The following is a 22,374-nucleotide window of genomic DNA, read 5'->3' on the forward strand; positions in this document are numbered from 1 at the left end:
TCCATCCATATTCTTAGGATACGGGAAATACATGTAGATGCAACGCTTGGTAAAAAGGCAAAGGCTGCAGATTCCCAAGCCTTTCTCAAGGATATTTCAATTCTTTTATCCATAGCCTCCTTTAACCAGCTGAGCGGTCTGGACGAGCTCAGCTCGTCCAACACCGCCAGCGGCTGCCGCTCAGGCCCTGCTGGGCCGATTTTAACGAAATAAAAAGCAGCACACGCAGCCGGCACTTTGCCAGCCGCGTGTGCTGCCTGATCGCCGCCGCTCTGCCGCGATTCGCCGCGAGCAGCGGCGAAAGAAGGCCCCCCTAGCCGCCTGAGCCCAGCGTAGCCGGAACAAAAAGTTCCGGCCAGCGCTAAGGGCTGGATCGGAGGCGGCTGACGTCAGGACGTCGGCTGACGTCGATGACGTCACTCCGCTCGTCGCTATGGCGACGATATAAGCAAAACAAGGAAGGCCGCTCATTGCGGCCTTCCTTGTTTATTCTGGGCGCCGGAGGCGATCGGAAGATCGCCTCCGGAGCGCCCTCTAGTGGGCTTTCATGCAGCCAACTTTCAGTTGGCTGCATGAAATAGTTTTTTTTTTATTTAAAAAAAACCCTCCCGCAGCCACCCTGGCGATTTAATCAGAACGCCAGGGTGGTTAATACCCCCACATCCTCAAAAGACAAATCAGTATTTTTAGAGTGCTTTGAGAGGGCTGCATCTAATTTAGGACATTTAATAAATTGATCTATGTCTGACGGGGCAAAGGGAAAGGGATAAATATTTTCCGTTCAGGTTCCTGCCATTGTGAATTAATGATCTCTTTCAAAGATTGGTGGAAAGGAAAAACTCTGTTTGTTTTCTGTGCAAGACCTGAGTAAACCTGATCCTGTGCAGAAAGTGCCTCCTGAATCTCCGGAATTTGCTCTGTGGCATATACTGCCTTGAGTAATTCATCTGTCTCTTCTGTACTGAATAAAAATCTGGCAGCTTTCTTCAGCTCTACCTCAGATTCCTCCCCCGATAAGACACTTTCCCCCTCCTCCATGTCGGAGAAATCTTCTCTCCCCTCTAAATCCTCCTCCTCTTCCTCCTCTCCTAATGCATCAGAGTTTAAGGGGAATTGAGGGAGAGAATCCTCTAAATTGGGAGCAGGTAATTGAGACCATGTAGTCCCTGAATGAGAAGGAGCTGATGAGGGCCCTGCTACTGCTACATCCTGTGGTGCCGGTAAAAGGGATTCTTTAAATTTACCTAACATCTCATTAATATCTTTTTTCACAGATTTAAGTACATTTTTGAAAATTGCTGAAGATTCAGAGGCTATAACCGCATCAATGCAAGACTGACATAAAGATTTGCTGTAACTAGAAGACAATCTAGCAGCACACTGACAACATTTCCTAGATCTAGGTTTATCAGTAGTAGATGCAGACTTAGACTCCACTCTTGTCTACAGAAAAAAATGACAAAAGGAAGAAAAACAACAGTTCCATTAATACAAAACTTCACAACAAACAGAACTGTTTTGGGGAGAAAGAATCTACCACTCACCCCACCCTCAGACTGCGTCTTAGATGTAGCAGAGGTAGAGGCGGAGGATGTTGAAACCCCAGCTGTTGTTCCATGGCCTGCGGTGCTGGGGGCAGTGGCAGCGCCAGGGCCAGCGGTGGCGGCGGCAGCACTGGCTCCTTCTTCCTCCATGCTCTAAGCCAAGCCATGCCACGCCGTCGCTGAAATATACGGAAGTATGCGAACTTCCGGTCGCCTCCCAGTGACGTCAGTGGAAATGACGTCTGCGCCCTTCGCTACATTTCCCCATAGAGCGGCCGCGCACGAGGAAGGCGGCGGGGGAACAGCAATCTCCGACCAGCGTTCACCCGCACAGGCAGCAGCACCTTCCGCTCCTCTTCCCTCTCGACAGGTACTGTGCCGGGCTCAACTCACCCTCTGGTGAGGAAAAAAATAACAAAATGGGAGCTGACATCTTAGCTGTGTTCCCGGGCGGAAACACAAAAGAACTGGAAAGGAAGGGGGGCGGGAGCTTTTTATATGTTTTAGTTTGTGTTTCCTAGGGGTTGGGCGGAGCCATTCCTTCCAGAGGGTGTCCCGGCTGATGAATGGGAGAAAAGCGGTTCCAATTTTTTCATGTGCGTTTAGACCCTAAAAGCAAGCAAAAATCATACCACGACAGAGCCTGGGGCAGCCCCTGCACTTACTCACCTCCCAGGGATCCAGGGCTGCAATTCTCCCTCTGTCCGCTGGGTGGTGCTGTAACCCTGTCGTAAGATTGCCGACTGCAATGCGATCTCACCAGGGGGATGCAAATCCTCCATGGACAGGAAGAGGAATGTCTGCCAGCATCTGGATCACCCGAGAGGTGAATGAAATCGCCCGCTGTGCGCAATGCTCTGCATGGACCTCCGGACGCCTACTACGAGTGTAGCTCGGGGTTACTGCTCTGAGCTGCGGTTTTCCACCCCCAGTCTAGCTCGTGGTTACCACTAAGTAGGTTAATGCATGCATATTTGGTAGACTAGTGGACATTATAGTCAGTCACCCTTTTACTTTATGTGGGGCTTCTCAGCATTGCAGTTTGTCTTTATTATTGTGCAGGCAGACAGGCTGCTTGTAGATCAGTGGTTGCTGGGGAACAACAAGCCAACATGCCTTGCTGGCATTTATTGGACTTCCTCCCCATCAGCTGGAGAACTCCTGATCAGGTAATAAAGCCTGCAGCTATAAACTTCATGTAAGTAATGGTAGCCAAATACTGACACATTTGTTGCCAAGATTTGTGAAGGCACATGACTACTATAAACTGGTACGAGGGTAAAATGCCAGTCTGAGGCTGCCTAGACACACCAGCAATCAATCCACGATGAACTAAGAGCTATGGATTTGTCAGTCTTTCAGTTCAGTGTCCCCACAGTTGCAGGGGGACTACTTAGTGCCCTATGGCTGTAATAATGCACACACTGGGCTGTGGCACAGATCCGGAAGTGTTAGTTCATCGTGGACTGATTGCTGGTGTGCCTAGCCAGCTCCAGACAGACATTTTACCCTTGCACCAGCTTATAGCAGGCATGGCACACTCGTACTCCTAGTCTAAAACCAACTAACCAACAATATAGCAAAAAGCTGATGTCCAGATATCTTGAATACCTAAAACACACGATGCAATTTCCCGCCCGATTCACTGGAATCACATGTTCACATGACCGATCCCGAATGTGATCCATTTTGTGGACTTATAATTGGAAAATTGATTGTTTTATCGATCGGGTGCACTTTGGACATGTACACACGATGCAACTTTCCGTCCGATCACCCACCGATCAGGCAAGAAATTGCATCGTGTGTACCCAGCATAACCGCTGTGTGACATGTACAAGGTAAGCTGTGCAGTCTGTATGACAATGTCTGAATAGCATGGCATGCTTGTATTTGTAGTTCTAAATCAACTGGAGGTGTCAGTGAGTAGGGTGGAGTAAGGCAGTGTGAGGTGTCAGTAAGGTGTATAAAGTGCAGTATGAGGTGTTAGGTGCAGAGAATATTATTGGAGGATAGGGGGACCACTAGACAACCAAGAAATACTATGACATTACAGGGGGACCACTAGACAATTAGGAAATACTATATGGGTTGGGGGTACCACTAGGCTAATAGGGAATACTATGCAGGCTGTCCAGGCGTCCTCTTTTGCCCGGACAGGTCCACTTTTTACAACCTGTCCGGGGCCGTCCTCCCGGGTTTTTGAAATGTCCGGGTGAAGAGAGCTGAACACAGAGCGCTTTGTTCAGTGTGTGAGTCAGGCACAGACTGGCCAAAGGGGAAGGGGGGCAATGTCCCTCCAGACAGCCTTTCATTCAGTGATTTAGGGCAGCTCTGGTGTATTCAGGTTTGTTGTTGTAAGGCAATGTGAAACACTTGGCTAGCTGATAAAAGTGCAATTAGAGGGCAGGCAAGCTTGTAAATATACACAGCATGATGCAGAGCTTGCCTGGAGGGTCCCTGGGCAAATATCTGTGTGGTCTCTCCCCATCAGTATAATGACTGTGTGGATAAGGCGTTAAAGTTCAAACATTTTTGACAGTCCCTAGACTCCAGGAGGGCTGCTTTCTGTCCCTAGACTCCAGGAGGGCTGCTTTCTGACTTGTGTGAGAGACTGGCAGGGCCTCCTGTTTTTCTACCCTTTTTCACAACCACCTTTGTTAGCTTAAATTAACCCCAAAGTGTTCAGTTAAATCACTGAGATATCCAGCTTTCAGTATGGGCAAATGAATGGCAAAACGTTCAGTACAGCATGTTTAACTTGTTTTTTCTCAGCAGTTACAGTTTTAGGTTGAACATAAGACATACAGCCACCCAGTTCAGCCAGAATACTAAATAATTGTGCTTAACTAGCATGGTTTTTACAGTCTTCTCTGGAGTTCTCACCATGATTGTCATTTGTCACCTGCCTGTGTGATTTTATTGCATTGTGGGGAAATCTGCAAATCTGATTGCATTTTGTGGTCGGCCGGCCCTCCACCACCATGTGGTCTGGAAAAAAAAAAACGGCCCTCCATGCTCGCGAAGTTGGGCAGCACACTGCTAAGGTCTTGTATATTTGGCCCCACCCATGACCACGCCCACATGCTGTTGTGATCGTCCTCTTTTTTGGAAATCAAAATATGGTCACCCTCATAGTATGGGGTGATTGACAGCCTACCTGGCATCAGGCTAGCCAGCCCAGGATCAGGCCACACAGCCCAGCAGCAAGCCAGGCCAAGCACAGAAAAGAAGCCAGGCCAGCCAATGTAGGATAGAAACTCGGCCTAGTTATGTTTAGGGGACACCATTTATGTAATATGCTGCATATTTGTATTTTCTTGTAAGCATTTATTTTTTTTCATAGGAGAGGGGGCTTTATTCAACATTTTGCTGGGCAGGCCCACATATACCCTTGCTAAGTTAATGTACATTTAGCTCCACCCATGAGCACACCCATGTTTTGGTACATGGCCATGCCCATTTTGGGGGTGCTGCACACTGCACATGCCGTCGGGCTTGTTGTCAGTAAAAAAAAAAACCTTTGCCAGTAATTTTTTATATGTTTGTCAACAAAAAATAAATAAAATGAAAGGTTGGCAACACTGGATGACACCTACTAAAATATTATAACTTGGGGAAATCGTATAAACATAAACATATATATATATATATATATATATATATATATATATATATATATATATATATACACACACCGGTATATAATATTTTTAGCTAGAGGTACACTTTAAGTAAAAACTTATATTACAGCTTTTTTATATTTGTGTTTTTCATTGTTTAGGGATTTGCTCTGTTATATGGTACACCTGCTTCCAGCTTATTTGAAATGCCTCATGAGCAAAAGACCAATTAGAAAGCTTGGGGGGGGGGGGGGGGGGGGACTTTAACAACAAATAATGTTAAAAAAAAAAAAAAACCTTAATACTGACCTAATGCAATCTGTGGTTGCAATATTTTCCTTTGATTTACTGAAACCTTGATGTTGCTAGGCCAAAAGTGCCATGCTTGATGATTAGTATATTTTAATTTTCTTTTCATGATTATTTAATGTAGAATATACCATGTGTAGAATGATGGGACATAGCTTCCCACATTGTACATGGGGGAAACATTATTTATATATATATATATATATATATATATATAGATATATATATATATATATATATATATATATATCTGTATATTTCTTAGAGTCAGGCGCCACATTCACAGTGCTGCGTTTCAGTTTAATGGCTGCTTTGTAACGTGGCTTATCGCACTGCAAAGCAACACCTATGTGATTGTTCACAGTGTGGCACGAGCATTGTAGCATGACAAGTTGCAGCATCCTAACACATTCCAGAAGAGGCAGCAGGGGTACATATCAAGGCATAGGCTGGTATCATTCTACCCCTAAGCATGTGTTTTAACTGTAAAATTGAAGCATACTTTTTATTGACTGTACCTACATTACAGCCTACGGTACAGGTGGGGGGAAAAAAAAAACTACAAAAAAAAAAGCAGTAAGACTGTACAGATACCTTTACAGATTTTCCCCATCCGATTACCAGAGTCAAACTATCCTTCCAGAAGAGGCTGCAGGGGTACATATCAGGGCGTAGGCTGGGGTCATCTCTCGGTACATTAGTTATCCTCTGTCTTGTTATAATATCTAGGATTTTTACACCCTATGAATAATATACAAATAGATTAACAAGTACCATGTACATGTGATACAGTAGACCTAATGTTAAATAATTTCATTATTCTTTGAAATAAAAAGGTATTTAAAAAATCCAGCTGTTGCACAATTATTTGTGTGACATCTTATGAACGAAAAGACATTCCCAAAAAAGGGTCTCTCCCCGGTGTCTCGTTGGCCGCCCGCAAAGCTCGCTGACCCATCGGCGGGTCAGTGCTTCTCCGCACGCCCGCGTCATCAGGCATGTACTGCGCCTTTGTAGACTACTGCACAGGCACAGTACGCGCGCCCTTTGATGTTGGCGCGTGCCCACACATGCGCAGAAGCATTGATCCACTGATAGGTCATTGAGCTTTGTGGGCGGCCAGCGGGACTTAAGAGAGCACCAAAGCTGTAGCGAGGGCCCAAAAAGACTTTTAGGGGCTGAAAGAAGCCCCAGGTAAGTAAAAATTAAGCTTCTTTTTCACCTCGGGAGTCTTTTAAATATAAAAAACACACATGCAAAATTCCAACCAAACCTTTGGAACCTACACTGCATGCAAATATGCTTAACCCTCCTGGCGGTTCAATTTTTTTGCCAAATAGGCAGAAATCATTTTTTTTTTTTTAAATTTGTTTCATGTAAAGCTATCAGAGTGGTAGCTACATGAAACACCACTAGAGGGCGCATGTGTACCTCTAGTGCGATCGTCGCCGGCATCAATAGCAAACAGGGTAATGCGTATATAACGCATTCCCCTGTTTGGCTTATCCTGTCGCCATGGCGACGATCGGAATGACGTCATGGACATCAGCCGACGTCCTGACGTCAGACGCCTCCGATCCAGCCCATAGCGCTGCCTCGAACTCATTGGTCTGGGCAGCGCAGGGCTCTGGCAGGGGCCCTCTTCCGTCGCTGCGTGCGATCGCCGCAGAGCGGCGGCGATCAAGCTGTACGCGCGGCTAGCAAAGTGCTAGCTGCGCGTACAGCACTTTAAATGGGGCAAATTCGCCCCACCAGGGGCTGAGATATCTTCCTGCGTGGCATAGCCCGAGCTCAGCTCGGGCTTACCGCCAGGAAGGTTAAAGGATACCCGAACTGACATGTGACATGATGAGATAGACGTGTATGTACAGTGCCTAGCACACAAATGACTATGCTGTGTTCCTTTTTTTCTTTCTCTGCCTGAAACAGTTAAATATCAGGTCTGTAAGTGGTTGACTCAATCCTGACTCAGACAGGAAGTGACTACAGTGTGACCCTCACTGATAAGAAATTCCCCTTTTTACCTCTTTCTTGCTCTCAGAAGCCATTTTCTGCTAGGAAAGTGTTTTATAGTTGGAATTTCTTATCAGTAAGTGTCACACTGTAGTCACTTTCTGTCTGAGTCAGGACTGAGTCAGCCACTTACATACCTGATATTTAACTCTTTCAGGCAGAGAAAGAAAGAAAAAAGGAATACTGCATAGTCATTTGTGTGCTATGCACTGTACATACACATGTCTATCTCATCATGTCACATGTCAGTTTGGGTATCCTTTAAAATATAAATATTACAATATTATAACAAAACAAATTGCATTGTGGGAAAAAATCTTTCTAATAAATGAGATACTTCAGAGCAGCAGCAAAAATTGGTAATTTTATAAGCTATACAAAACAACAGTTAAATGGTTTACAATGTGCTATTTGTCTTACTTGACATTTCTCCAAGTTCATAAACAAGCTGAACAGATCTAATACCACTTATTCATGCTTCCATAGTGATGTTGGCCAAAAAGTCTGGCGGACTATGTGGATATCTAGAAGCCCCCTTAACAATAAAGAGCATCCAGATATCGACAACCACCACCACCAGGGTAATGTGTATAGTAGTGTACAAGTACCCCAAAATAGTTAAAAAAAGAAAATGGCGTAAAAAGAACCTGACACCTTAAATATATACAGTGTTTAAAAAATTACACATGTCAGCAGTTGTAGTGCTCTCACCTATGTAAAACACATCTGAAGTGAAAATACATGTACGAGGTGAGCAATTGTGTCAGTAGAACTACTCCTAAATAGACTTTTCTCTAAGCGTCCTCCAGTCCGGCCCCCCAAAAGTGAGAGGACACTGCTGTTTACTTGTTGGGAAACACAGACTATGCATAATTAAATAAATCAGATACCTGCCTCCCCCTGTATAACCGTGCTCCTCTCTCCCTGCCATTCACTTTCACTGTCTTTTCCGAGGGATCACAGACTATGTTCTTTTTACAGGGAAGTCTTAGGGTCCGATTTTTTTTTTTTTCAACAATCAGTTTTATTAAAAGTAAAGCTTCAAAATACAAATGTCAACAATTTGCAGATAAAATTGCATAATAAAGGTAATCTTGTATGTAACATATTGCCACTGTCATCATTTAACGTTTTTATTTCAAATTAAGGGGGGGAGGGGGTGGTAGGGGTAAGGGAGAAAGGGGAGCAGGGAAGAGGAAGAGAAGGGACGAGAAAGGGGGGGGGGGGGACAGAGAAGGAAAACGGGAATGGGAGGGAAAGCAGGGTCATCTCAGGAAACAGATGGGTGAATAATATTCATAGCATAACATATTAAGTAAGGCCTAGGGTACTGCTGCAAGAGAAGACTTAGCGAATTGTACAGAGGAGAAATGTGCTTTAATGCAGAGAGTGCGAGGAGATTTGTCCGTATGGCAGTTAGCGATAGGGGACCAGCTTGGGTAAGTGCCTATGCCAGGAAAGTGGAGAGGGTGTCTGTGTCACAGAAGTCTATCCACACTGACCACCTTAGGGTAAACACATTATATTTGTCTTGGGCAGACAAGAGGAGGTCGTCCATTCTCTTTATGTGGTTCATCTGGTTGATCAAGTCTGGGATCTGGGGGGCTAATTGACGTTTCCAGTTTCTGGCAATGAGCAGCCGAGCACATATCAAAAGATATCTAAAGATAGATTTTTTGGCTACTGCCAGTGAGCCTGGGATAATGGAGAGTAAACCAATCTCAGGGGTACAAGGCATAGGTTGCAAATATAGGATTTTGTGCAGGTCGAATACTTTTTGCCAGAAAGGGCGTATGGAAGGACACTGCCACCATATGTGGAAATAAGTGCCCACCTCTGTCCCACATCTCCAACACATGTCAGGGGTATTGGTGTCAAATTTAGCTAGTCTGGCTGGGTCTCTATACCATCTGGTATATAGTTTAAAATTTCTTTCTTGGGCTAATACCGAGGGAGACATTTTGTGAGCTAAGACATAAACCTTATCCCAGTCCTCTTGATCTATTTCCTTACCCATATCCCTCTGCCAAGTTTCCTGTAGTTTTTGAAGAGCCAAGTCCCCACAGTCAGTGATTAGGATTTTATAAGTTTGGGAGAGCATGTGAAGAGGCTTGGAGGCCCTAGAACAGAGCTCTTCAAACGGGGATAGGCGCCTGTGTACATTTCCTTGGGAGCATAAGGAACTGTAGAAGTGGCAGAGCTGAATGACAAGGAACCAGTTTGGGGGTGAAGCCTCCTCAGATCCTCTCCACTTCTCTGGTGGTTGTAGGGAGGTGGATTCAATATAGTGTCTGATTTGCGGGCAGTCATCTCTTCCCCTGCCCAAGAAGTCCTTCCTAAGCACCCCAGGACCAAAATCTGCGTTGTCTAAGATGGGTGTAAGGGGGCTGGGGGTAGGTGAGAGGTTGTACTTTCTGGACAGACTGTCCCATCTGCTCAAGACCACACCGGACCAAAATTGGAGAGTATTAGGGGCAGGCCTCCTAGCCTTGGAGGTCCATAGGAGAGCACGTTGGTCAAATGAGTCTAAGCTGGATTCTAAGCTAACCCACTGCTTTTGGTCCCTGCCATAGAACCAGTCCAGGACCAGAGTTAGGACTGCAGCGTCGTGATATGTGGCAAAGTTAGGCAAACCCACCCCTCCATCCTCCTTAGCCCTAAAGAGAAGATTGATATCGGTCCTGGGCCTCTTCCCCTGCCAAAGAAAGGAGCTAATTTTTTGTTTAAGGCCTTTGGAAAAGGATCTTGGGATCTCCACCGGGATGGCTTGCAAAACATATAGCAACCTTGGCAAGATATCCATTTTAATCACGTTAACCCTGCCTAGCCATGAAAGGTTAAGTTTATTCCATGTCATTAGATCCTTGTTTATTTTATCCACTAGAGGAGGGAGGTTTAGCTCAAAAATGGTTGTAAGGTCAGATGGAAGAAGGATCCCCAGGTACTTCAGGGCCCCTGAAACCCATCTAAAAGGAAAGGAGGTTTTGATATGCTGCAGTGTGTCAGGGGGCAATGAGATGTTTAGAGCCTCCGTTTTGGAAATGTTCATCTTAAAATTGCTGAGGGCCCCAAATTCTCTTGCTTCCTTGAGGAAACAGGGTAACGTAGTTAGAGGTTCTGATATATAGAGAAGCAGGTCATCTGCGTATAAAGAAAGTTTGGCTTCATGGTCTCCGTAATGTAGACCCTTAATATCCGGATTGGCTCACAAGGCATTAGCAAAGTGTTCCATACACAGTATGTATAACAAGGGGGATAAGGGGCATCCCTGCCTTGTCCCGTTGCCAATGTGGAAGGCGCTCGACAGGATTACGTTTACTCTAACTTTGGCAGTGGGGGAGCTGTAGAGTCCCAGAATTTTATGAAGGAGAGAAGGGCCTAGGCCTATTTGTCTAAGAGTCTCTTTCAGAAATCCCCAGTGAATCCTGTCGAACGCCTTCTCTGCGTCGACTGAAAGGGCACACAGGGGGATTTTGTCTCTCTGAGCTCTGTGAATTATTGAGATAGATTTAAGAGTATTGTCTCTTGCTTCACGGAAGGGTGTGAACCCCACCTGATCAGTATGTATATGGTATGGTAAACTGGGTTTCAGCCTTTCTGCTATTATCTTAGAGAACACCTTAATATCTAAATTAATCAGGGAAATGGGACGGTAACTACTGCAGGAACTGGGATCCTTGCCCTCTTTGGGAATGACCACGATGTGTGCTTGTAGAGCTTGATATGGGAAGGGATTGTGTTCAGATATAGCGTTGAACGCCTTAGTCATCAGGGGGGCCAGGTCAGAAGCAAAGCGCTTGTAGAAGACAGCAGAGTAGCCGTCTGGTCCTGGGCACTTCCCGGGTTTGAGCATAGCTATGCCAGAAAGGGTCTCTGCTTCTGAGAATGGCTCCTCCAATGTTTTAATTGTGGCCTCATCCAAAGTTGGAAGTGCAGTTTTCTGTATGTATGCTATCAGTTTTTGGGACAGCTCTTGTGGACTCATGTCACAGAACTTTCCTTTGATATTGTATAGCTCTACATAATAGGCTTTGAAAGTGTCTGCAATTTGGTTGGCCCTGTGTACCTGGGGACCTCGCTTCGTGGCAATGGAAGGAATGTAGGTAGCCCCTTTTCTGGGATGGAGATATCTTGCCAAGATTGTACCACACTTATCAGCCTTCTCGTATAAGACCCCCTTGAATCTCTCCCTTTGAGCCAATGTACGCTCATCTAAGATAGATAGGACAGATTGTCTACAGGTATTAAGTTGTAGAGACAATTGTAGAGAATTGGTGGGGTCCTTTTTAAGTTTCTCCTCCAATTCTGCAATTTCAGCAAACAATTGAGATAACCTAGCCCCCTTTACCTTCTTTAATCGGGCCCCATGAGAAATAAGAACCCCCTAATGGTGCACTTCAGTGCCTCCCATTTAAAGGTATCCAAAGTGTCATCGGATTCATGGACTCTAATGAAATCTTTTATTGCTCTACCCACATCATCTAGGCACTCCTGATCTTTCAAAAGATTGGGGTTTAGTTTCCATGAAAATGAGCTCCTAGATCCTCCCAGTAAGTCTAGCACACATGAGACAGGAGCGTGGTCTGACCATAGTCTAACCCCAATGTGGGATGAGACAGCTTTATCCAGTAGACTGTGGGAGAGAAGGACAACATCAATCCTGCTAAAGGACCTGTGAGGGGCTGAAAAAAATGTGTAGTCTTTGTCCCTGGGATGGAGTACTCTCCAACAGTCCACTAGTCTGAGCGCCAATAGTTTGTTTTTAATTTTTATGCGTATGTGTGAGGGTATACTCGAGTGTCCCACAGAGGAATCAATGTCAGGGTTTAAGCATAGGTTCAGGTCTGCTCCTAAGATCACTTGACCCGTGGCGAATTTTTCTAATTTGGAAAGGTATCTTAGGAGGGTCTGGTCCTGGTTCTGGTTAGGCAAGTAAAGGGAGGCAATTGTATACTGTTTGCTGCATATTTTCAGGTGAACAAAAATGTATCTACCTAAGGGGTCTATTAGAGTTTCTACATCTGAAAAGGGAAGAGATCTGTGGAGGCCAATAGAGACACCCTTTGATTTGGAGTCTGGAAAGGTGCTGTGGAACCACGTAGTATAGTTCCGGTCCTTAATCATAGGGAAGTTATCGGATCTGAAGTGAGTTTCCTGTAACATTAAGATTTTAAATTTGGCTTTATGCATGCTATGTAAGATCTGGGATCTTTTGGAAGGGTTATTAAAACCTTTCACATTAACCTCCTTGGCGGTAATCCCGAGCTGAGCTCGGGGTATGCCGCCGGAGGTCGCCGCTCAGGCCCTGCTGGGCCGATTTGCATTCTGCAAAAAGCAGCACACGCAGCCGGCACTTTGCCAGCCGCGTGTGCTGCCCGATCGCCGCCGCTCCGCGGCGATCCGCCGCGTGCAGCGGCGAAAGAGGGTCCCCCCAGCCGCCCGAGCCCAGCTCAGCCGGAACAAACAGTTCCGGCCGGCGCTAGGGGCTGGATCGGGCGGCTCTGACGTCAGGACGTCGACTGACGTCCATGACGTCACTCCGCTCGTCGCCATGGCGACGAGGAAAGCGAAACAAGATAGGCCGCTCATTGCGGCCTATCTTGTTACTTTCGATTGCCGGAGGCGATCGAAAGTACGCTTCCGGAGCGCCCTCTAGTGGGCTTTCATGCAGCCAACTTTCAGTTGGCTGCATGAAATATTTTTTTTTTTTATTTAAAAAAAAACCCATTTCAGCCTCCCTGGCAAAATAAATAAACCGCCAGGGAGGTTAAAGGAGGCACATCCACACATCTCCCCCCCTGAACCTCTTCTCACATCAGCTGCCATATCTGAAATAGGTGAAGCTTAAGGTAGCGCTCATTGACCTCTCAGTACCAATTGGCCATATGGGGTCTAAGACCCGGCCATGCAAATAACATAATTGATGTAAGCAACGGATTTCCTGAGAGAAAGTGAGATATATAGAAAGCAAGAGGAACATAAAACATCAAAATGCACAACTTATTAAACATATTAAGGTTAGTAATCACGATTAGTGGAAAGTCTAGATAAACTAGACTGTAATGGGTGGGAGTGAGGAGACCGATAACGCACTAGGTTACGACACCTGAGCTCCCAGGCAAGTGAGATAGTGGTAGATATCGCACAGCTCAAACGGTGAGTCCATTTAAGGTGGAGGCCCTGACGAGGAGTCTAAAACATCAGGCCCGGTAATGCTTGTGGCCGTAGAGGTAAAAAGGAGGGTGAGGGAGAAAAGGAAAAACCGAGCAGTGGGTAACCTAATATATACTTGAAAAGAGTCTGAACGGAAGGACCCATGTTGAATAACCGTTCAAAGGGATGAGTCCGCCTAAAGAAGCCTGGTGGGCGGACAATCGAAGACTGTTTATTGGGGCCTTTAGCCTATGAGACCGTCCTCCTGTAAAGTACAACGAAGACCCAGTACAGGCCCGGTCCAGTGGACCCTCGGGTTTTTGTGGAGGAGAAAAGAGGGAAAAGGCCAATTAAAACAGACAAACGCACGTAATGTGCAAAAGTACTTATCCTGTCCCGGATTTCCGTGGTAGCGGCAGCTCAGACAGCTAAGACCTTATGGCATCCCCTGACGCGGTGAGGGAGGGAGGCTTGGTCCGGATTCTCTATCTGATGATCTACGTCTCCTCCTGTTGTTGCGGCCGGCAGTCTGCCATCTGCTTCTCTGCTGTAGAGCCTCCGGGGGCGTCTCAGGAGACGGGGGGTCCAGGGGCCAGGCGGATAACTTTACCGATGGTAGGCCAAGGATCTCCCGGAACTTCGTTAGGTCATCTGGCGAGGAGAAAGCAGCCGATTTCTCATCGTGGTGTACTAGGAGCTGGAAAGGGTATCCCCAGCGGTAAGGAATATGCTTTGCTCTTAAGGCCTCCAAGAGCGGGCGAACCGCCCTGCGTAGTTGCAAAGTAAGGCGGGATAGGTCTGCCAAGATGGTGATTTTGGCGCCATCGAAATCAACGTGGCCCTTGTCCCGTGCAGCTAACGAGATAGCTTCCTTTATCGTATAGTAGTGCAGGCGGCACACTATGTCTCTTGGGCGGTCTGGGTTTGTGCTCACGGGGCCCAGGGTACGGTGAGCTCTGTCCATTTCAATGGGGGAGTCGCTGGGGTTTCCGAGGAACATATTAAATATGCCCGTTAGTGTGGGAATTAAGTCCTGTACCTTGGTGGATTCCGAAATCCCTCTGACCCGGAGGTTATTGCGGCGCTGCCTGTTCTCCTGGTCGTCTATCTTCATGTAGATATCCTTAATTTGGTTGGTATGTCTCTCCAGGATTGCATCGTGGTCTTTCTGTTTCTTTTCCAACTTCTCAATCTCTTTCTCTGATTCTTCCACTCTGTGGCCAATATGGCGGATTTCTGTTTTGACCTCCTCCAACTCCCTGCGGTAGGTGGCCTCGATTCTACTGACGTATTTCTCCAGGTCGTCTTTGGTCGGGAGAGAGCGGATATAGTCATGGAGGTCTGCGTCAACATAGGAGTCCGAGCCTTCAGACCGTGGAGGGGAGGGAGTGATAGAAACGTCTGCCTCCGGAATATGTTCGGCGTTAGGCATGGCTGCGGCCTGTATGGGAGGCCCCTCCGCCATCTTGGCACCCTCAGCCGCGCTCAGTGAGCGGGTGGTCGGACGAAAATAACTTTGGATTTTGGGAGAACAAGAGTGTCCAGAGTGTCTCCGCTCCTTCCTGCTTCTCCTACCGCCCATGTGGGACCGAAACGGTGAGCTGAAACGTGCTTGTTTATAGCCTGGGAGCGACGGTGAAGCGGAGCTCAGCTCAAGAGCGTCCTGCTCGCGCCATCAGCAAGCCACGCCCCCAGGGTCCGATTTTTAAACTAATGGATACCTATGTACTTGGCAAAAGCCCCCACCTGCGGTAATGACTGAGCGGTAACATGCTGCTGGTGTGCGGCATGTAGTCGGCCTAATAGTGGTAAAGAAAGTACCTTTAGGTGGGCTGAAACGGAATGACTTGGGGGTTATGAGGCTTTCTGCTGGCTCAGGTTTCATTACCTGCGGTGCCATAGCAAGAGACACCAGCGCGCATGTAGGAGGCGGTTCCCTTCAGGAGGAGACTTCCGGTTCCGGGTAAGTGTCATGGCAGGGTGGGGGTAGCCGCGTCTCCATACGCCACGCAGGAGAAACCAGCGGACGGCAGGCGAAACATTCCGGAGTCTGCTCCTGGCGGCCCGACAGCCCAAGGACTCAGGCGCCGGAGAGTGGTAAGGGAAGTTTGCCCTGAACCAATATGGCGTCTTGTGGGTTTCGATGGGCGGAGTCGGGCTGGTGTGGTTACTTAGCCAGTTGAGCGGCAGTATGAGACGGCTTGCATACAGGATGGAGTCTCAAAGTTTACCTCCTGTGGAGCCAAACAAAAATGATGGACAAAGCCAAAGTACTCAACAGACGGCTTCTTTACCACCTGCTCAGGTAATATAATTCATACTATGTTACTGCATCAAAGTTGATAGTTATGTGGGTGTGTGGTTTTTTTGTTTTGTTTTCTTTATATATAATAACACGTGCTTCTTGGGAAATCTGTTTCCTTTCAGAGCAAAGCTCCGGATAAACAAGTTTCTTAAACCACTTCACCACTGAGGGGTTTTACCCCCTGAGCACCAGAGCAATTTTCACCTTTCAACGCTCCTTCCATTCATTCGTCTATAACTTTATCATTACTTATCACAATTAAATGAACTAAATCTTGTTTTTTTCCGACACCAATTAGGCTTTCTTTAGGTGGGACATTATGCCAAGAATTATTTTATTCTAAATGTGTTTTAATGGGAAAATAGGAAAAATGTGGGAAATAATTATTTTTCAGTTTTCGGCCATTATAGTTTTTAAATAATGCATGCTACTGTAATTAAAGCCCATGAAATGTTTTTGCCCTTTTGTCCCGGTTATAAAACCGTTTAAATTATGTCCCTATCACAATGTTTGGCGCCAATAACTTAAAGCAAGGACCTCCAAGGTGGTGTTTTCTGAAATACTGCCAGTGCCACGTGCTACATCTGAGAGACAGAGGGAGCTTAGGGAGTTAAATAAGTGGCTGAGAAATTGGTGTAGGAAGGAAGGGTTTGGGTTCCTGGAGAACTGGGCAGACTTTGCAGTCGGCTACAGGTTCTACAGCAGGGATGGGCTGCACCTTAATGGGGAGGGTGCAGCTGCATTGGGGGGGGAGATGGCTAAACGGTTGGAGGAGATTTTAAACTAGGATCTGGGGGGAGGCGGGAGGATAAAGTCTCAATACGTAGACAAGATGAGGTAAAAAGACAGTGGGAACCTATCATTATGGAGGGTGGAGAGGGGGGTCGGGACAGTGTAAAGATTAAGGAGGTTGGTAAAAATTCAAGTAGCCCATTTCATGTAAACAAAATTGGTAAATGTGGTGGTAAAAATATAAAGTGCATGGTAACCAATGCTCGGAGCCTTGCAAATAAAATAGACGAACTAGAGTTCATTCTGAATGACAAAGGCTATGACATTGTGGGAATAACCGAGACATGGATGGATGAAAGCCATGACTGGATAGCTAATTTAAAAGGATACAATGTGTTTAGGAGGGATAGAACAGGGAAAAAAGGTGGAGTGGTTTGTCTCTGTTAAGAATTCTCTTACAGCTGTCCTCAACGATGAGATGGAGGAAGATTGCGAAGATGTGGAGTCCGTTTGGGTAAATATTCATGGTGGAAATAAAAGTTGCCAATTGCTTATTGGGGTATGCTACAGGCCACCTCTTATTAATGAAGCTGCAGAACTGCGATTACTACAGCAGATTGAAAAAGCTGCAGGTAAAAATGAGGTCATAATTATGGGCGACTTCAACTTTCCAGACATTGACTGGGGTATTGAGGCTACTTATTCTGGTAAAAGCAGCAGATTTCTGGCAGCACTACAGGACAATTACTTGACTCAAATGGTAACTGAACCAACTAGGGGGAATGCGTTACTGGATCTGATCATTTCTAATAGACCAGATAATGTATCAAATGTGCAGGTTCAAGAACATTTGGGAAATAGTGATCACAACATAACGTTTGATCTGGTGACTGATAGGCCACGGGGCAGCGGGACCACTAAAACTATGAATTTTAGAAAAGCAAAGTTCACTCAAATTAGGCAGGCACTAAGTTTGGTGAACTGGGATAATGTACTACAAGGGGAAGACACTGAAGGGAAATGGCAAGCTTTTAAACTTATACTCAATCAATACTGTAGTATGTATATCCCATATGGAAACAAAATGTCTAGGAATAAAAAAAGGCCTCTATGGATGAATAGAAAGGTTAAAGATAAAATGAACAGGAAAAAGAATGCCTATAAGGTCTTTAAAAAAAAGGAGGGGACCGAGGCTGCACTAAGCAATTTTAAGGAGTGCAATAAAAATTGTAAAAAAAGAAATTAGGCAGGCAAAGATTGAAGCTGAAAAACAAATCGCTAAGGATATCAAATCTAACCCAAAAAAGTTTTACAAGTACATTAACTCTAAAAAAAGAAAGGTTGACTGTATAGGACTCCTAAAGGATGAGGGTGGGAACTCAATGGTGGATGACCAAGGTAAGGCAGAGTTATTAAATGCTTTCTTTGCTTCTGTCTTCACAAAAGAAACAGCACTGTTGCAAACTACAGAGGCGGAAGAGTCTCAATCTTCTAACTGTAATATTAAATACTTAACGCAGGAAGAAGTGAAGGCAAGACTAAATAAATTAAAAATAGACAAGGCACCTGGCCCGGATGGCATGCATCCTCGGGTCCTAAGGGAATTAAGTTCAGTTATAGATAAACCCCTTTATCTTATCTTTTGTGACTCTCTTGCAACTGGCAGAGTCCCAGTGGATTGGCGTACAGCCCACGTTTTCCCATTATTTAAGAAGGGCAAAAAATCTGATCCAGGAAATTATAGACCTGTAAGTTTAACATCAGTTGTATGCAAACTATTTGAGATTTGAGGTGTTACTAAGAGATACTATGCATGACTTCATAGTAGAAAATAATCTTATTTCTCAGCATCAACATGGGTTTACTAAAGACAGGTCCTGTTTGACTAACATGCTCAGCTTTTATGAGGTAGTGAATGCTAATATGGATATTGGGAATGCTGTAGATGTGATATACTTGGACTTTGCAAAGGCCTTCGACACTGTTCCCCACAAAAGTCTGGTGCAAAAGTTGAGGATGCAAGGACTGGGGAAGAGTCTGTGTTCATGGATAGGGAACTGGCTAATGGACAGAAAACAAAGAGTTGTGGTCAATGGATCGTACTCAAAATGGGAGACTGTTAGCAGTGGGGTCCCACAGGGGTCTGTTCTGGGTCCAGTGCTCTTCAATTTATTTATTAATGACCTAGTAGATGCAGTAGTGAGCAATGTTGCTATTTTTGCAGATGATACAAAATTGTGCAGAATCATCAAATCTTAGGAAGATAGTGTCATATTGCAAAAGGATCTGGATAGGATGGCTATATGGGCACATACATGGCAGATGAAATTCAATGTTGACAAATGTAAGGTCATGCATTTTGGACGTACTAATGGTCTAGCACCATACAAAATAAACGGGATACAGTTGGGGACATCAAACTTGGAGAAGGACTTAGGAGTACTCATTAACAAGTTAAATAATCGTACTCAATGCCAAGCAGCTGCAGCTAAAGCTAACAAAATTTTGGGATGCATTAAAAGGGAAATAAAAACTCGAGATGCTAGCATAATATTGCCCCTGTTTAACTCTCTAGTAAGGCCACATCTGGAATATGGAATTCAGTTCTGGGCACCACATTACAAAAAAGATATTGCAGTTTTAGAGCAGGTGCAGAGACGAGCAACAAAATTGATGCGTGGGATGGAAGGTCTCACTTATCGAGAAAGGTTAGATAAACTGGGTTTATTTAGTCTAGAGAAAAGACGCCTTAGAGGGGATCTAATTAACATGTATAAATACATCAGAGGGCAATATAATACCTTGGCGGATGAGCTTTTTGTCCCTAGGCCTTCTCAAAGGACTAGAGGACATGATCTGCGCATGGAGGAAAAACGTTTGAGCCATTTATTTAGGAAATGGTTCTTTACAGTTAGAGTGATTAAGATGTGGAATGCATTGCCACAGGAAGTCGTTATGGCAAACTCTATACCTGCATTTAAAGGGGGCTTAGATGCTTTCCTTGCGTTGAAAGACATCCATGGCTACAATTACTAGGTAATGCCTAATGATGTTGATCCAGGGATTTTATTTGATTGCCATCTGGAGTCGGGAAGGAATTTTTCCCTTTAGGGGCTAATTGGACCATGCCTTGTAAGGGTTTTTTCGCCTTCCTCTGGATCAACAGGGATATGTGAGGGAGCAGGCTGGTGTTGTACTTTATACTGGTTGAACTCGATGGACGTATGTCTTTTTTCAACCAAAATAACTATGTAACTAATATTTTATTTGGAAATAAAGGTGCATTTTTTTCAGTTTTCCGTCCATCCCTAATTACAAGCCCATAGTTTATAAGGTAACAGTGTTGTACCCTCCTGACATAAATATTTAAAAAGTTCAGCGAGCGGGAGCGCGGGCAGCGGCGGGAGCGTGGAAAGTACGGATTTCTCCGTCCCTGGGGGTTAAAGGATGGAAAAAGGGACGGAGAAATTCATACGGGCGGGGGTAAAGTGGTTAAAGCACAAATCAAAATCAAACAGATGTTATAGCTGCAATGCTAAATTACCAAGTGATTGGAAGAAAGCTGAATGCAGCAAATGTATATCTGAATCTGATTCTCAGGACTCAGCCAAAGTGGTGAAATATTTTTTATTGTCTAATTTTCAAGCCTTAAAGAGACTCCGTAACAAAAATTGCATCCTGTTTTTTATCATCCTACTAGTTCCAAAAGCTATTCTAATGTGTTCTGGCTTACTGCAGCATGTTCTACTATCACCATCTCTGTAACAAATCAACTTATCTCTCTCTTGTCAGACTTGTCAGCCTGTGTCTGGAAGGCTGCCAAGTTCTTCAGTGTTGTGGTTCTGTGATGCATCTCCCCCCTCCAAGCCCCTCTCTGCACACTGCCTGTGTATTATTTAGATTAGGACAGCTTCTCTCTTCTCTCTTATCTTTTACAAGCTGGATAAATCCTCCTCTGAGCTGGCTGGGCTTTCACATACTGAGGAATTACATACAGGCAGAGCTGTCTGCACTCTGCAGGAAGAAACAGCCTGACACTTCAGTGGAAGATAGCTGCAGGGGGAAAGAAACACACAAATGATCTCTTGAGATTCAAAAGGAAGGGTGTATACAGCCTGGTTGTGTATGAATGTATTTTCTATGTGTGGACATACTGTACATCAACCTACTTCCTGTTTTGGTGGCCATTTTGTTTGTTCATAAACAAACTTTTTAAAACTGTTTTTAACCACTTTTAATGCGGCGAGGAGCGGCAAAATTGTGACAGAGGGTAATAGGAGATGTCCCCTAACGCACTGGTATGTTTACTTTTGTGCGATTTTTAACAATACAGATTCTCTTTAAGGTGTGTAATTACTGACAATCAGGGAACTAGTCAGCATAATGAGAAGGCTTCTACAGCTGCTTCCTCTGTAGGCAGAAAGCCTGATATGCTGCATGAATCTTCTAGTAGCTCGGCTGAGCTGGTAGGGGACCTATCCAGGCAAGATTCTGATCAGGATTTCAAGGAACCAAAAGCATCCAGATTTCTATTCAGTCCAGAGGAAACTACAGAATTATTAAAAGCAATCTATGATAGTGAACAGATTCAGGAAACAGCTGAGGAAGTTTCGGCCCAGGATGTTATTTACAAAGGGTTAGAAACTCCAACCAGTAGAGTTTTTCCTGTTCATAAATCATTAAATAGCATGATTGATGAACAATAGGAGTTCCCAGAAAAAAGATTTAGGATTGCAAAATATTTTAAAAGGAAATTCCCATTTAAAGATACGGAAATTGAGCGGTGGGATACAGTAAATGCCCAAAACTAGACGCAGCTTTATTCCAATATTCAAAAAATGCAGATTTGTCATTTGAGGATATGGGAGCATTGAAAGATCCCCTAGACAAAAAAAATGGAAGTACTGGCAAAAAGGTCCTGGGAGACAACCTCCTTCGTATTTAGACCACATATTGCTTCAATCTGTGTTTCTAGAAACCTCATATCTTTGATAGATAAGATTCAGGAACTTCTTGCTGTAGGAACTTCACCTGAACAGCTGCTGGAATCCTTTCCGATAGTGACTAAGGCCCTTGCATTTATTTGTGATGCTCTGGTAAAGTCTTTTAAGGCGACGGCAAAGTCTGCGGCTTTGATCAGAAGGCTCATATGGCTCAGGACTTGGGAAGGTGATTTTACTTCAAAAAACAAGTTATGTGCCATGAAATTTGAAGGGGAATTTGCTTTTTGGAAAGGATTTGGATAACATTCTTTCTAGATCCACAGATAAAAGGAAAACATTTCCGGACAAACGGAAAACTCTGACCCCCAAAAGATTATTTAGGGGTAGGAATATTACGCCACAAAAAGGAAAATCACAGGACCAACTTAAAAGGTGGACTTACTTTCAGGGGAAAGGTAGAGGGTCAACTTCCTTTAAGAAGCCGACGACCCCTGGCAATAAAGACAAAAAATGACTTCCAGTTAGGGGTCGGGGGGAGGTTAAGTCATTTCCTTCCAAAATGGAGGGAAATAACGAAAGACAAATTATAATAAATTTGATAGAGTCAGGTTACAATCTAGAATTCAGCAGACTCCCTCCTCCAAGATATTATAATACAAAGTGCCCTCGAGATTTGGAAAAAGCTCAGGCCCTGAGACAGGCTGTCATTTCACTATTGGACCACCAGGTAGTTTGTCGCGTTCCCGAACAAG

General features: G+C 44.9%; 1 protein-coding gene across 1 annotated transcript in view; it reads right to left on the reverse strand.

Moving 5' to 3' along the window:
• The window catches only part of VPS41 (VPS41 subunit of HOPS complex), a 1,049,902-nt gene that overhangs the window by 754,517 nt on the left and 273,011 nt on the right, over positions 1–22,374 (reverse strand). The window contains exon 6 of the mRNA XM_068238292.1: positions 6,071–6,217. Within this exon, the coding sequence (XP_068094393.1) occupies positions 6,071–6,217 (147 nt within the window). The remainder of the gene's footprint in view (positions 1–6,070; positions 6,218–22,374) is intronic.

Source organism: Hyperolius riggenbachi, chromosome 5 (assembly GCF_040937935.1).
Source record: "Hyperolius riggenbachi isolate aHypRig1 chromosome 5, aHypRig1.pri, whole genome shotgun sequence".
Taxonomy (NCBI): Eukaryota; Metazoa; Chordata; class Amphibia; order Anura; family Hyperoliidae; genus Hyperolius; species Hyperolius riggenbachi.